A 16,782-nucleotide genomic window follows, 5' to 3' on the forward strand; every position below is an offset into this window, starting at 1 on the left:
AAAGCAATGTCAAAACGCAAATGGAAAAGACAAAGACAAAACAGAAAAAGCAATGACAAAATGGAAAAAGCAAAAGCAAAAGCAAAATGGAAAAAGAATACACGACATTTGGGTATTTTTTCATTATTGATTCTCTTTATATTTCCACATTTTTATTATTGATTCTCTTTTTATTTACAAATTTGTATTATTGGTTTGCTTTATAATTCCACATGCATTTCCTTTTAATTTTGGCACTCCTGTGATTCCAAGTTACACGTGGCCGGTTGGATGAACGCCTTTGGAGACGGCTTACGGTAGAGAAATGAACATTCAATTCACAGGCAACAGCTTTGGTGGACATTCCTGCATTCAGCATGCTATTTGCACACTCCCTCAGATCTTGCAACATCTGTGGCTTTGTGCTGTGTGATTAAACTCAACATTTTTATTGTAGCCTTTTATTGTGGCCAGCCTAAGCTGTGCAGTGATCATGCTGTCTATCAGCATCTTGATATGCCACACCTGTGAGGTGGACGTATCGAGATCTGCAAAGAAGTGCTCACTAACTCAGATTTAGACAGATTTGTGAACAATATTGCTGAGAAATAGTTTTTTGTGTATATAGAAAATATTTTCGGTCTTTGAGTTCAGCTTGTAAAAAATGGGAGCAAAAACAAGTGTTGCCTTTATATTTTTGTTCAGTGTATATACAGTTCAAAGTAGTAAATTTACAGCTTGGAAACTGCTTAACAACATGGAGAGTAATACTCCAAATTGGGCTGGAGCCATGGGTGGAGCCAACAAAGTGAACTAACACAGATCAGTCATTGACATAATATACATGCATTTGTTTTACCTCACATGTAGTGTCAATAACCTCTTTTAGAATATTAGCACATCCTGAGGAATTCAACAGCAATGTTCTTCTAATAGAACGATTGAACTATTTCATGACCCTCAATGCATCAATTACAAAACACAGAGGCTGAATCTGGGCATACATGAATAACTACAGATCCCACAATTAGACATGATTCTTTCCATTGTCAAATCTGTAATTCAAAGATCATATTGTCGACATTTGTAGTGCTTGTTTCATTGATATTTAAGATATCTCACCCAGGGCCAGATTAACACTTCGCTGTACCCTGGGCAACAATTTTCAAGGGCCCTCTCATCACAACCCTAGGATTACTATAATATGGCAAAAGTATAAATAAATTCCAGTAATATACATACATTTACTCACTACGCCAATATCTAACTGTCATCAAGTGCAAATGCTCATAGAAATACAAATGCACCACTATATCCTCCTGTCAAAGCCCCTCACTCACATATGATGCTATGAAAATAAAACACATCAGTATCAGTATAATCTGGCAAAACATAAACATCTGGAAACCTGTCAATTTCTCTCAAAGAACTGCTGATCTGACAAAATACACAGGAGTGAAAAAAATTAACTATATTCGGTATATGCTTCTTTTAATTTTCTGCGTTTCTGATCGCCGCCTTCTTTTTTAGTTTCTGTTTAGCGCTCCCACTTAGCTGCCTCTCAATGTTTGCATATTTTGAGTTGCGTAGTGCAGTGGTTCCCAAACTTTTTGTACCCAAGGTACACCAAAGGACAAGTAAACATCTGAAGGCACACCTATTGTGCAAAATAGCCTTTATAACACGTGTTATCACTCATTTCATGTACAAAATGCAACACCCAATTGCAAATTCCACTCAGGGATCAATGGTTTACTGAATCTGATCAGGTTTATTGATTACGTTTTGATCAACTTAATTTAAATTCACCGAACTTAAATGATCCTGATGACGTCATTCCAGACCATAATATTTAAACAACAACGAATGGATGGTCTCGTCCACAGCAACAAACAACTTTATCCACAGATGTTGTGTAGCACAGATGAGATGTTGTTAACACACAGTAAAGTGGTGGCTCTGTAATTAGGAGTCACTGATGATTTGCGTAGTTTTTTGACAGTTTAGACACGGGGTCTGGGTGGTTTAGGAGCTGTTTCAAGCATCCAGGATGGGAAGGGAGCGGGCGGTGCACCTAATAAACGGTCCCCGGAAACATTTCCCCATAAAAAAATGTTCCATTTTTTCACGGTGACGGCGTTTCATTTATAGGGCACTAAATAATAATGTATGATTGTTGTCCCAAAATCCCACGGCACACCTGGATTTGCATGACAGCACACCAGTGTGCCGCGGCACACTGTTTTGGAACCACTGGCGTAGAGGTTGATTTGCGTCACCTGGCTTTGACCTGTCTGGCCTCCTCTCATTGGACAGGGTCTCAGCTCACAGTCACAGGCAGGTGCAGGGTTTCTGTGCAGCGCAACTGCACCGGGCAGCAGACAGTTTACATTATAAGCAAGAGAAAACCAGATACTTTCCTCATGCCCTCACTGCCACGGGCCCTATAGTGGTCGTGGGCCCCTGGGCGATTGCCCAATTGCCCATATGGTTAATCCGGCTTTGATCTCACCTTCTATTACGACTCCATTTATTAAAGAATAAAAAACTGGTAACAATAGTGCCCTGGCACAATTTAATTTGAACAGTTTCTTTGTATCACATCTGTTTAAAGTCACACTTCTCAGTGTATAACCAAAGTGCCCTGAAAGAATGGAAAAAGCAGAGATGCCAAGTCTGGCCAGACAATCCTGCTCTGTTTCCTTGAGTCTCTAAAGGCCATTCTCTCCTGTGAATGATCTGGGAAATTACCCAAATCTGATCACTGTGATTTGTCTCAGGAAACCCACCCCCACCCTATTCCGCCTGCTTATAATGACGCCACCCTGTGCACAAACACATTTTCCATGTCGTGATAAATCCTCCTGACAACCTTTGGTCTCGAGGCCGTCAAGACCCTCCCCACTAGCATCGCTCACTGGTGTAAAAAATTGGTTGAAGTCTGGTTTGGGGCTCCCATAGGGGTTTCTTTTTTTCATTTAGTTCCATTCTCCCCTCCCCCTTCACAATCCGAGAAGGTATGAACACAGTGACCCCCTTACTAGGCAAGAAAACATCCAGATGATTTTAATTATGCTAAAGCAACCTCAGTCAATGCATAGGAAGCACCACTGGAACCAGACTCCTAAACATGAAGATGGAGATGTGAAAATGACACAAATCTGCACCACACTGCCTGAAATGTATCCCTAATAGGCAACAACTTTAAGTTACAACGCATAGAAATCTGTGACTAAAGTTAGGAAACTAACGTTTTTTTTTTGTTGTTGTTATGCAATTAAAAGGTAAGAGGTTAAAAATAGTACTCCTCAGTTTTGTAAAGAACCAACCTAAAGTGTTTTAAATAATGATAAACATCAAACTCAAAACCACATGACATCAAATGAGAATAAAAAACTGAATAAACACATTTAGTTAAAGGGGAAAAAAATCATTACAGGAAATTTAAATGACCTCCATGTGCCTTTACAATAACTACGAGAGAGAAATCTCATTGCTCAGTCCAGATGTAAGGAAGCACAGAAGCACAGGCATGCTACATTTACAAAGATTTATGGTAATATAAATTATTACAGTACAATAGAATAACAGTTACATTTTCTTTTGAAGTATGTGAAACATGGATTATGAAGCTTAATAAAAACACAAATGGAGCCAGAGGACACAAGCTGAACAGCTGTGACAGAGTCAATGGTAAACATTCCACTGTTTAGGAAAGGCTGGCTAACAGGACAAAGAGCTGCTGAGTCCTCCAGGCTGTCTGTGAAAACTATTTATGTGAAGTGAAAGTGCTGAATCATCTCAATTTAGTTCCACAGCACCCAGAAATGTAGACTTTTAGTTAGTTTCAATGGTGATTGTGTTTCTGCAGCACAGAGAAAGTATCAGTGTGAGCACCTTTTGTGGTTGCACTGTGAATTTTCCAAATACGTGGCTGTTTTTCATTGACAAATCAGAAAGCAGGATTGCTTGATGTGCTGAGCCAGGAAAACATACTTCTGGACAAAAAAAGTACAAGCGTTTCAAAAATGTAAGCATCAATCTCACCTTATATGCTTGCTATAAAACATACCATTTGTGGCCAACTGAGTCAGCCTAGTAAATCCTTGGTCTACAAAGAAAAGTGAGATTAAACACTTTTTGCTATCTGTAGATCAATTCAACAATGTTTAAGTATCTAATCAAAAACTGGACTTTGACTTTTCTTTGCTATTTGCATAGCATCCCATTTTAGTCCAATGACTTTAATGTAGCACCAGGTTACAAGGTTAAAAACTAACAGCAGGATAGAGTATATCTATAGATAGATATAGGCTAGCCATCAAAGCACTCCTTAACTTTAGGTTAATGACAACTAGCATATCTCTTAGACCAAAAGGTCTCAACTCGTGGGTCGGGACCCAAAAGTGGGTCACACTTTCATATTCAGTAGGTCGCAAGTATTTGAAAGTTTGTTTACTCACACCAATACCAGTGTTTACTTTTCTATTCTGTACATCTCACGTCAAAGCATGAACTTTAATTTTAATACATTTCTTGAGATAATTTATTTACTAGTAGGGATGTAATGATTAATCGTAAGGCAGTTAAAAATCGATTCATAGGTATCACGATTCACATCAATACTGTGAAAATTGAATCGCAGTACTTTTTTTAACCAGCAGCTATCCAGAAATGTTGGCGGCGGGCGTAATCTGCTAAAACTTTCTTTCTGGCCGCCTTCTACTTTTAAACATGTTCATAAATGATTCCTTACCCCTTTAGTACCAACAAATATCTGTAAAAGTCACGTTTTTCTATTAGCTATGTCTGCTAGCGTAGCATCTCTTCTTCACTGCAAGATATCTGCATGCCAACCGACCACTGGGTTACCAGCGCCCTCTGCTGGTCCAAACAAATATCTGCCCTAAATACAGTGAAATGAGTGTTTTTTTTTTTTTAAATTGTTAAGGTACAAAATACATTTTCAGTTGCACTTTTAAAAAGAACTATTATGCAGTTTTGCATTGTTATTCCTTTAGTTCTTTCATTCAAGATTTATTTTTAGTTAAATTGCATTGTTTTGAATAGTTTATTAAGGGATTCTTTTGACAATGAAAAATAAAATGAAAACAGTACAGTTTTTTATAGTTTTTTTCCCCCTAAAAAATAAATATTTTTCAGTCATCATTTTTCTACAGTCCCATTTTGTAAAATAAATCGTGAGAGAATTGCATCGTGAACCCAGTATCGTGAATAGAATCGTATCGGGAGTTGAGTGAATCGTTAAATCTCTCTTTACTAGTCCTACATACTTTGATTTGAAAATGTAGAAAAGCAGCCTGTTAGTGATGGAAAATTCAATATTATGTTCATAAATCTATCATTGTCACTCGGGGGCGCGGGCGGGGTAGCTAAACCAAACTAGCAGCACTCAGCCCAAGGGTTTAAGTTGCGTTTGAATGAAGTAAAGTAACAGAAAGGTGATTTCCTCTCACCCATAAACAGCCAGCTTGAGGTCAGGGACACAGATGTTGTCTTCTCCACAATCAAGCTGAATCTGGGCCTGAGATTAGGAACAAAGAGAAAGAGATAAATGAATGAAGACTGGGGAAGAGGAATGGGGAAGTTTGGGATAGCAAGTTCTTAGGAAAGTTAAAGGCTTTGAAGAAAGTGAGTTTTACCAAAGGCCAAAGGATTCATTCATAACAAAATATAGGAGATACGGAATAAGTATATCCTCCAAATGTGCACACAAAAAAGGGAACCCATGTTTTAAACAAACTTATGCTAAGATGTTAGTGAAAGTTTTATTGTGTTCAACAGAAACTGTGTTTCTGTTAAATGTCTTCTTCTGAAACCTTACTTTTAAAAAACGCTAAAACACTATTTAATCATGTATGGTGGAGAAATCTTTCCTGCCATGGCCCTGAAGCTTTATTTCTCCTTACCTAAGTCATATCTGTCTGTTCTCCCATACTGACATTGTTGCCACGGCCTAATGTCACTAGCATATGGGAAGCATTAGAGCCGCAGAGAAAGCTACATTGAGCAAAACACAAAAAACAAACAAAAAAGAATCAGCTTTCGTGAGATTTCAGGTTTTGCTTTAACTTCGGAGCTGCAGGCCATTTAACACCACACAGCCTGGAACACACATGCTTTGTAATACTTACTGGGATCAAGTGAGCAGCCACAACTTATCAATTTCCTCCTCTGAACCACCTTTCATCTCTTCACTTTCATCTCTTTCTCCTCTAATACTGTATGTTTGATCCATTTTTCCTCTGGCTCATTGAGGAGCAAACTGGGCAACTGAATTCCAATAAAAACAAAGCCTGGTAGTTTTTTTTTTTTTTTTTTTTATTACATGGTCCGCTCAGTGAAGCAGAAGTTAGATAAACAGCCTCTCAGGTAGAATACTGTGGATTTGAATCCTTGCCCAGATATAAGCAAGCCTCCCAAGTATTATTTTCCAGTTCCTCGATTTTCCTCCTGAAATTACACACAAGCCACAGACGAAAATGTCTATACTTTACCTGTTATGTTTAAATGAATCACAAGGTTGAATATGTGTGTGATGCACTGACAATCTTTCCTAGGTGTACTTTGCATTCTACTGAGAGTAAGTAAGAGAGGGAAAATATCGTATCTATTCAAAATAGGCCAGCACGGAGTTCATTTCATACTATTTATGATTACACTAATGTACTACAGTTTTATTTTGGGAGTCACTGGCTCTGTCTGTTGGTCCTTTGTGCACATTGGCTGTGTTATTTAAAGCTGAACTTTGAAAGCCATTATTGATTTTACATATCACCTGTTCCCATCAAAGTCTTTAGCAGTTTCAGCTCATTTGCAAATTTGGCTCTGGTTTGAGCACTCTAGAGGTTCAGAAATCTCCATACTTAGTGATTTCAGATTAACAAACCCATGTTTACACCAGTTAAAGTAAAATGAGTTCATGCTTTAGAAAGTTGTACACACCAGTCCAGTTGATGTCAGTAATGTGCTGGAAGATGGCTGTGAACTGCTAATTCAAGGCATAATAGGAAAAAGTGAAGTTTTGTTAGATGTGTTGGCTAATAGATCAAATAAGTTTAAATAAGGTGACAGAATAACAACAATGTTTTCAGTGTTGATTTAGAGGAATCTTAACACTACAAACTTTGGCTCATTCTTTATAAAATTCCAGTTAAAAGCCAATGGTGAATCAGCTCAAACTCAGTTTACCTTCCACTCATATGCACCCTTCAGGCTAGGGTTCTTGCTTGGTGCAGGCGATGACTGGCAGCATATGTAAACAAACCACAACCAGATGTCTTAGAGGGCTGCTCCACCCAAACCCTGACTGTGAGTCCTCCCACTGTGTTTGTGCACAGCCATGACTTGCAAGCCCTCTGCGATCCCTCCGACACCCCAACACAAAACACACTGTTTTTTAAAATAACAAGATAGTTCATTTGCTCATTTACATTATTCGGCTGGAGAGATTAAGCAGTTTGATAATGCATTTAATATAGAAAGCGATGCAAAAGCAAATCCCTATCCAACATAATCTGGAGATGGTAGTAAAAGTTTTGTGCAGATTTGCTGCCATTTTTCACAGCATTGACTCATTTGCACTCTATTTATCCCAGTTCACATCTGGTCCAAGGTACCTCACATTCTATGCCAGTCCATTGCAGGGCCAACACATAGAGAAGTGCAAGTACAGCCTAAATGTGAATGTGGGCTTCCAAATGCACGACCAACATGAACTTGACATGAGCAGACTGGAAAGGTAAGGACATTAATTAGAGAGTAAAGGAGAGAACCAGTGACTGGCCCAGCTACTGACATAAAGATACAGCCAAAAAACACTTGCTTGCTGTTGCAGGTATGTACTGTATGTGGTGCATTGATTTTTATCTAGAATTGAGAAACCATTGATGAGTGCTGCAGTGTTTTTATTGGTGGAAAACCCTACAACTATTGAGATTTATATTTAAAGCAGTATTACATTGTTTCACTTAAAAACTAAAGATTAAGTTAATGCGTTTAAGTTAAAAAAAAAAATCTTCAAGTTAATCAATAAAAGGCAAACAGCAAGACAAATTATGTAGCTGTTTTCATTTTCATATAGTTATATTACTTAGAAAACATTTTTTTTTAAATGTGCAGGTTATTCATTTAAAAATTATAAAAATGTTAAATCAACCCTAAAGTTTAGTCTATTTCTGCTGGAAACTTTTACAATGTTCAGTTTTTGCTTTACATTATTAAGTTATGGATGAATAGAAATTAGATTTAAATAAGGTTGGGCACATGCTTTGTTTTAGAGAGATTTGCTGATCCTAATCTTTTATCACCATCATAAACATCACAAAAGTTGCGCTGCTGCGATGTTTCTGGATGCGCTCTATTCTGCTTCTGCACTTAATTCGTCAACAAGGTCTTTCAAAATAAAAGTGTGCTTTTTCATGTTCACCTGTTTCAATGACAATAAAAGTGTTAGAAAATGCTCCGTATTCCATGATTTCCAGACAGCCAAAAACAATTACATCACGGCCCAGTCCGCCTTCTGGTAAATGAAGCCCATCAGACCGCCTTCATTCACAGACTTATGGTGGGCGTGTCAAGAGCGCATAAAAAAACACCTAAGTGCAAATGGGAGAATATGGCCCATAGTGAAATGTACCTTCTGCTGTAGGTGCTGTTTTGTCTGGTAATCGAGGATGGGACTGAGCCCATACTGATCCAGAGAGGCCTGAGGATCCAGACTGAAGTTCAGACTGATGTAAATCGGTGACAGTTTGTCCCGAAACTCCTCGTCCGCCTGCAAAATGAAAGAAGTAAAGATCCTCAAACACACAAAGTTGTCCATATTGTACATAAAGCCAAAGTTGAATTATAGCTACTGTGCAGCAATGGCCACTGTCAGGCAATTGAAGATAGCAGCTAAAATTCAGTTAGTAATCCAAAAATACACATATTGCATCAAAACAACATGGAGAAGTTGGTAATTTGTTGTTGTTGTTTTTTTACAGTGTTCTATTGTCTCCTAACTGTAACAGTAGCAAGAATTTGCAGGTACAGTTACATTTTGATGCATTTTTCGATAAATCAAAAATTTGTGTGGATCCTATGTGTAGGATAATCTGAAGATTTCCTGTTGAAAGTTTGGTGTCAATAGGGCAAAAATTATGTGAGGAGATAATAAGTGTGAGGGTTTTTGAATTCTGAATTCATTTGCAAATTGCAATAGGTTTAAGTGAACAAAAGTGTCTTTGGTATGAGAGCTACATTTTGCTCAAAGTTGCATCTGTAGCAGATATGGTGCATATGGTACACAGAAAGAAAGAAAGAAAGAAAGAAAGAACGAAAGAAAGAAAGAAAGAAAGAAAGAAAGAAAGAAAGAAAGAAAGAAAGAAAGAAAGTTTGCTCTGATCATAAGAGATTATAGTGAACTTCTCCACTTGTAAAGGTGGCTTTGATCCCAGTCACCACTCCGTGACGCAATCATTGGTGCTGAAGTAGTTTCACCCCAAACAGCACTTCAAACAGTGACCTCAAAGCTTGTTATTTAACCTCTGTCATACCAGTCAGGTAACTGCACTCACCTGCAGTTACATGTGTAAAACAGTCTCTGATTAAAGGACTCCAATTAAAACCATCAGCTTTCAAGCTCCTGAATTAAGAAAGCATCAGAAAACAGGCTTGATTGATGATATGGAAAAAAAGACATGTTCTGATTGCAATGTGACATATGATCTGAGTTCATGAAATACATCAATGCCTCCAATATTTCTTCTTTTTTTGAGTTAATGTTAAAGTGTCATATCAATTTTAGTGAGCTACAAAATAACACAAAGAAGCTTTGGTTTACCACTTACCACCATTTTTAAGAATTATTTTATTTATTGCTGCAAAAAACACAAGTAAAACATTGAATCCCACTACAGGTTCTATTGTATTGGTGTATGATCGGGTGAACCTTAGCTCAGTGGTTGAGCATCACTGGGTCAGATGGTACCAGGCTGGACCAATGTAAGTTTTAAGCATCAGGTTCTGTTTTTTTCTCTCCTGGATTTATATTTGAAACCAAATGTGGGACCACAAACAATATCTTTTTAATTTAAACCTTGAAACAAGCAAAAATTCTAGCAGGACTTTTAACATCTAGATACTTTCCTGTTGCGGAAAGACTTTGGGAAAACAAACAAGGCTGTCAAAGGAATAATAAACAGAGAAAATGATTTAATACAAACAGACGATGCGCATGCACAAATAGATGAGATGCATTCCCAAACTGGGCACTCTTGGATGTAACATGCTAACTCAGGACTGATTGACTTACTTTGGCCTTCCTGCTAGACTGTGAATAAGAAACGTTATAATGCTACCCAGAGGTTTTAGAACAGCAGCAGTACTCAATTTTTCTGACAATTTATACATGTCATGTACAAAACTTAAAGTAAGAAAATACCCATGTATACAATGGGGCAAAAAAGTATTTAGTCAGCCACCAATTGTGCAAGTACTCCCACTTAAAAAGATGAGAGAGGCCTGTAATTTTCATCCTAGGTATACCTCAACTATGAGAGACAAAATGAGAAAAAAAAATCCAGAAAATCACACTGTTGAATTCTTAATGAATTTATTGGTAAATCCCACCAACAAAACCTTGTGAAGACTTACAGAAAACATTTGATCTCTGTCATTGCCAACAAAGAGTACATTACAAAGTATTGAGATTAACTTTTGTTATTGACCAAATACTTATTTATCACCATAATTTGCAAGTAAATTCATTAAAAATCCTACAATATGATTTTCTGGATTTTTTTTCACATTTTGTCTCTCATAGTTGAGGTATACCTATGATGAAAATGACAGGCTTCTCTCATCTTTTTAAGTGGGAGAACTTGCACAATTGGTGGCTGACTAAATACTTTTTTGCCCCACTGTAATTTGTATTTCGGTGCAGTGAGCCTGATTAGTGACTTACCCGCAGGTAGATGTTTTCTTCATGGCACAGGCGTTCTCCCTTAGAGAGCTGAAAAGACTTCACCATGCTTGGCTGCTGGCTCTCCACAAACAAAGTCCTTCTGATGGACTCTCTTTGGTTCTGCTTGACACTGTCCAACTGTACCTCCACCACAAAGCCTGGAAAGTGCAGGATATATATTGTATATATATTTATATACACCAATGATCCATGCTGTGCACAGAGTGAAATTTGGACTAAATGAAAATAAGTAGGAGTATATGTATACGCACCCACCACCCCCTACACACAGACATGCACAGACTTTTGTAAACTGCTGCTTTTAAAAAGCAACCCTGTATTTACACAATTGTTCTTTTATCTTAAACTTGACTGCCAAATTGACCACAATGAGGTTCAACGTACTTGTGGCTACACAAAGAAAGCAAGGTAATGGGCACCATCTGTGTGTGTGTGTGTGTGTGTGTGTGTGTGTGTGTGTGTGTGTGTGTGTGTGTGTGTGTGTGTGTGTGTGTGTGTGTGTGTGTGTGTGTGTGTGTGTGTGTGTGTCATACCTAGCTGAGAGGGGAGGTGCTTCCCATTAGCTTGCAGGCAAAAACTGATGCTGACGCTGGAGGTTTGAGACAGCAAAAAGTATTAAAAATGTTAAACTGAGCTCTAGCAGATGTGTTTCAATTGCAAGAGAAGTGGATTAGATGGTTCACAACTTGTTTTTGTTCACAATCATGTCAGCATGATATACTCCATATAAGACAAAGACTCCTTCAGGCCACAATGGGTGTAGCTGACATGTACATAACACTGTTTCACCAAGCCTGGAGCTGATGGCACAGCTAGATTTCTTCCAATTTCCTCCAGGCAAAAGTGTGTTTTTCATTTGCAGCCCCTTGAAAATAACTTGAACTCACAGTCAAAAGCCACGGTTGTTTATTAAATGTTGGTTTGAAGTAACCTTGCACATGCAGCGCAACCACCTTGTGTTTGGTTGCAGCAGTCTACCTTGCCATGCTTAAGGCCTCCGAAATAAACTTATCTTCAATAACCTCAGTTTGAAGCCTTTTACACAGATGTTTCTGTTTCAGATCATGACTATGAATGAACCTGCATGTGAAACTGATAACTAACAACAACTATTTGGCATCATTGCTTAATTAAGCACATCACATGGCTTTATTATGGTTGAGTCTATGACTTTGCTTTACACAATGTGATCCAATATGGTTTTACATTTTTCACCCAGATTGCATATTGTAAAGTAATCTCGATGAATTATAAATTACACAATAAACTTTATTAAGCGCTAACTTTTGATTTTTGATCTTGCAGTATTTTGAGACAAATATGTGCAATCTATACAATATTGTTTGCAGCATGCTCTGTATTTTTTGGTTATTGTTGCATTCTAAAATAGGCGATAGCAGATTCAATATTATTTTGCAACAGAGGATAACGATTAAGGAATAGTAAGAACACCTGTCTGGAAGCTTTTCAGTCGTGATTACATGTAATTTGACTCCTACATAAGCATCCAATATAAATTGTATTCTTTGTAGCTTGGAGACACTGAAGCAAAAAACTAAATAACTCATTTTTTAAAAAGCATGACTCTCCTCTTTTATGATTTCAAACAGTTTGGTGGAATGGGCAGTTGTCCCTGGTGTACCATTTACTTATTTGTTTCGGATAGCTAGGATAGGTGGAGCAACTCTGGTGAAGGAGTGAGAAACAGATTGAAAAGCAGTCACAATGCTATGTATGGAAACAGTTACTCTGATGCATTACCAGAGTTACAAGTCTTTTCCAACCTTCAGAGAACTTGTTACTGTACTTTGCTTTAACCCCACTTTTTTATCCTTCTTTTAGCTTCCTCTCATTTCCCCCTCATCCCCTCCGTCTGCTCCCTCCCTCCTGTCCTCTTCCTATTTCCATGGCATTTTAAAAAACCACATCAAGAAGCACTAACACAAGACATCCTTGTATCAACCAATGGAGCAGATGTTCAGCTGGCAGCCAGTTCAGCAAAAGCTCCTCAGTGGTTTCCTAACATTCCAATGTGATGGTTGCACTAAGCTGATGGAAAGAGCTTCAGCAAAATTGTATACGCAACTTGTGAAGCAACAAAACCAGTAACCAGCAAAATGTAGCTCGTTTGGCTTTTTCCTTGGGTGAGGTATGACTAGATGTCTTACATAACATTTGAAAGACTTTCCCTTTCAATGGTCCGTTGGCGTCAGAGCTTCTTAGGTACTTTGTATTTAACCTTTAAGAATAAATCCACTAAAGCATTAAAGGTGAAAACCTTTCTGAACGTCAAACATTATTAAGAAGAGGATCCTGCTCTTACCATGACACAGAAGTGGTTTCATTCACTCCGATTAACAAACAAGTCTTCTCCTCCTGGTTGAACATAGTTGGCTTTACTGTAAGGGATGTTACTGCACTCACAATTGGCCGGGCTCTGCTCAAAAGGGCAGAACAGAAAGAATATGCATTGTTTGGGATTTATGATTTGTTGATCTCTAAGCTGGCTTTAAGAAGAAACATACCACTTATAAATCTATCAAGTCTACATTTCTTTTGTAAACATTTTTAAATGGGACTGGTTGAACTAAAAGTGTTTCATAGACAGTGGCAGCCCCCACACTTTTCACAATACTACTCGTACTTGATGATACATTCTGCGACATTTTAATATTTCAATATTTTTACTCATGATGATTTATTTTCCCACCTTTACAGATAGGTATCAGTATTCAAATCATACATTTATCCATGTACCATAGTAAGTAAGTGGTTATAATGTAATGGGTGTTCAGAAAAATAAAAATAAATATAACTATCTACTTTATTTTATTTTTTATCTTATGCGTTGAGAAGGTCATACCCAGAGTTAGTATGAAGTATGTCCAGAGGTAAAGCCAAAAAAAAGCATGGTTATTTTTTAAAATACTGTTTTTTTGCGGGGTTTTTTTTACTCCAAAAATATTGTCTATCATATCGTGAACTCAGTGTATCGTCCCACCCTTACTTACCTGTATAGCACTGCTTTATCGGCCCCAAAAGCACCCACCATCAAATCTATAAAAACAACAAGGGAAAAAAAAAGGTTAACTGACAAGTTACAAGCATAGCTGGAGCACTTGCTGCTTCGTGAGAATAGTCAGCATTACCTGGGTACCCGTTCTGATCCAAATCTGTGTTGCCTCGTAGTGCAAAGCCAAAACTGGCAGGGAAAGTGCTGGAAGCCCATTGGCCAGAAAGAGACTGAGTGGGTGTGTCCATTAAACCATCAACGTGACCATTGAAGATGTAAACCAGTCCCTGATTATCCTCTCCTCCGTAAGGACAGCCGATAGCCATGTCTGTTGGTAAAGAGCAAAAACACTTGATAAATGGTTTCACACAAGCAGGCTGGAGCTGCATAGAAAGAGGCTGGCAGAATGTGAAGATATGTATATTTAATGTGTTCATTGATCAACCATAATATGGAAAGGATCTGAGGGAGTCTTTGTGTTTTTTTACTGGCTAACACATTTGCATTGACTTGCTGTGTTTGATTGAATCATTAATGAATTAGAGACTATGCCATTGAATAATTTAGCACAACCAAGTTATCAATCACATTCAGAGAGGAATCAGGGCACAGTCACACAGCAGTCAAGTAGGGCACCCTTATGGTTATTAACTATAACAAAAAAGCTTTTTTAGTTCTTAAAATAATGAAAAATATTTTGAAATAAATCTGTTCTAAGCTGCACTTGCGGATCTAGTGGGCTGATATCTTCCCCTTTACTAGTTCCAACTGCTTGTCAATGCAAAGAGCTAATCAGCCAATCAAAAGGAAGCAATGCAATATATTTGAGAAATGTTGGGAGTATGTTCAAAAACATCTTATCTACTAAGATTTATACCTACAACAAGGGATTACAAAGATTTGGTGAAAAGACAAAAAGTTAAATGTTTAGAAAGTTAAATAGGCTTTTATTTTACTTTCAGCAGGATAACAAGGCTTCATTTTGCAAAGTTCAGATCATCTCAAACAGGTTTCTTCACCTAGAATAGATATTGGGATGCTGTGATGTCATTCTTGCCAATAAGTTAACCAGCAACAAGGTAGGTGCACCTAACAAAGTGCCTAGTGAGTATTTACAGTAATGATACTACATTCAAACTCATTCAAAATATCCCTTTCTACAATTTGTTTACCATTGAACCCATCTTGATTGAGATCGCCCAGTGGAGCCAAAGAGGAGCCGAAGCGGCTAAAGGCCTGAGGTCCCAGTAGGTTTGACTTGCAAAGCTCCAGTAGAAGAGGACCTTTCTGCAGGTATATGTAGACCTTACCCAGCTCTTCTAGACGTCCATTAGACCCCCGGAGCATGAACATTGGAGCTCCGACTACCAAATCATCCAGACTGAAGGACAGGAGAAGATGTACATGTTGAACAAAAAAGTAAAAAAAAAATAAAATAAAATAAAAAAAAAATATATATATATATATATATATCTATAAATACTGTATTAGACTTTCCTTAGCTGCAACATTGTCTAAGTGGATGTGAGTACATTTTCATTTTTAAAAGTTTTGGACGATCAAATGTAACTATTCAATTACACAATAAACAGGGGTGCATATAAGTGGTGCACACTTCCCGAGCAAATTATGGACACTGTCATCTACACATTTCACATCAAACCAGTGTTTATTTTGTTAAAACTTAAACTAAAACGTCTTATCAACGACCCTTTATTCCATGACCAATTTGTGACAAGAACGTAAATTAAAGAAGTACTGACAGCAATGATTAAATTAAAATCTCTGTTCATGATCAACTGATGAGTAAAAACTAAAACTGATTTCAACCAACTACATTTGAACTAAAACAAAACTGAACTAAAAGACTGAATTATGTGTAACTAAATCCAGTCTTTGGTGAGTGACGAAGACTAAAACTAAATTAAACATTCACACAAGCTCCACAAACAACCTGCACATACATAAGAACAGTCAGTCAGTGACATTAACTGGACTTATAATTTAGTGTTGTAGCATTCTTTTAATGCTAAGTATACAAAACAAAAACATACATATTAAGGCATGATATAATGTAAGTTCTTTCATAACATTTCTTTTGATGTCTCACTATGGGATATACGCCTCTGCGTCATATCTCAGAAACCCAATCTCATTACGCCAATCCTGATTAGCTGGTGGAATGTATTCATCCATGGCAGGTTGTCCCACCTACTAGTAGAGTGGGCAGATGATACAGCGGCATTCAAAAACCTCTTCTCACTCAGAGCTATCTCGCATCGCAGTAGCTTAACCGTCCACAGGTGGACCCTTTTTTCTGGGATTCCGTCGCTGGATGCTGTTGTTTGATGCTTTTTCTGCTCTCGACCACACCAGGTCAACCAGGGCTTTCCCCGCCTCCACGCCTGGTATAACACTGCTTTGAAGCCCTCCAGGGCCGTCGAGGGATGACTTCTGACATACCTGTTTTCGGCTCGGCTCACCGCTTCACTCAACACCACACCAGGGCTGTTGAGCACCGGACTCAACACACCAAGTAGTGGCTCAGTTACGGTCCCCGGTTAGCTTAGCGGCTAGCAGCCGTGGAGAGGGGGATGGAGACCTGTGCAGAGCCTGGAATTCCAGCAGCGTCAGGGGGCACGGAGGGTATTGGTCACACCGGAGTGCGCCAGGGCTATGCAACTCCGGTGCACCCTGCTTTTCCTGACGGAAGGAGTGCCTATGGGTTACCGCGGTAGCATACATCAACCATCAGGGCGGATTGTGCTCCCGTCAGTTGCACCTGCTGGCACGCAGGCTA

General features: G+C 38.3%; 2 protein-coding genes across 5 annotated transcripts in view; both read right to left on the reverse strand.

Annotated features, from left to right (window-relative positions):
- Positions 1-16,782, reverse strand: part of LOC114462870 (formin-like protein 20) — a 474,381-nt gene that overhangs the window by 69,438 nt on the left and 388,161 nt on the right. The window lies entirely within an intron of this gene.
- LOC114462863 (integrin alpha-5-like) overlaps positions 1-16,782 on the reverse strand; it is a 56,126-nt gene that overhangs the window by 14,557 nt on the left and 24,787 nt on the right. For all 3 annotated transcript variants that reach the window (XM_028445937.1, XM_028445936.1, XM_028445934.1), the window contains 8 exons: positions 15,155-15,363; positions 14,119-14,310; positions 13,981-14,026; positions 13,293-13,406; positions 11,503-11,558; positions 10,949-11,106; positions 8,639-8,776; positions 5,457-5,524 (listed from right to left, as the gene is read on the reverse strand). In XM_028445937.1, coding sequence (XP_028301738.1) covers positions 5,457-5,524; positions 8,639-8,776; positions 10,949-11,106; positions 11,503-11,558; positions 13,293-13,406; positions 13,981-14,026; positions 14,119-14,310; positions 15,155-15,363 — 981 coding nt within the window. The remainder of the gene's footprint in view (positions 1-5,456; positions 5,525-8,638; positions 8,777-10,948; positions 11,107-11,502; positions 11,559-13,292; positions 13,407-13,980; positions 14,027-14,118; positions 14,311-15,154; positions 15,364-16,782) is intronic.

This window comes from Gouania willdenowi, chromosome 5, assembly GCF_900634775.1.
Source record: "Gouania willdenowi chromosome 5, fGouWil2.1, whole genome shotgun sequence".
Lineage (NCBI taxonomy): Eukaryota > Metazoa > Chordata > Actinopteri > Blenniiformes > Gobiesocidae > Gouania > Gouania willdenowi.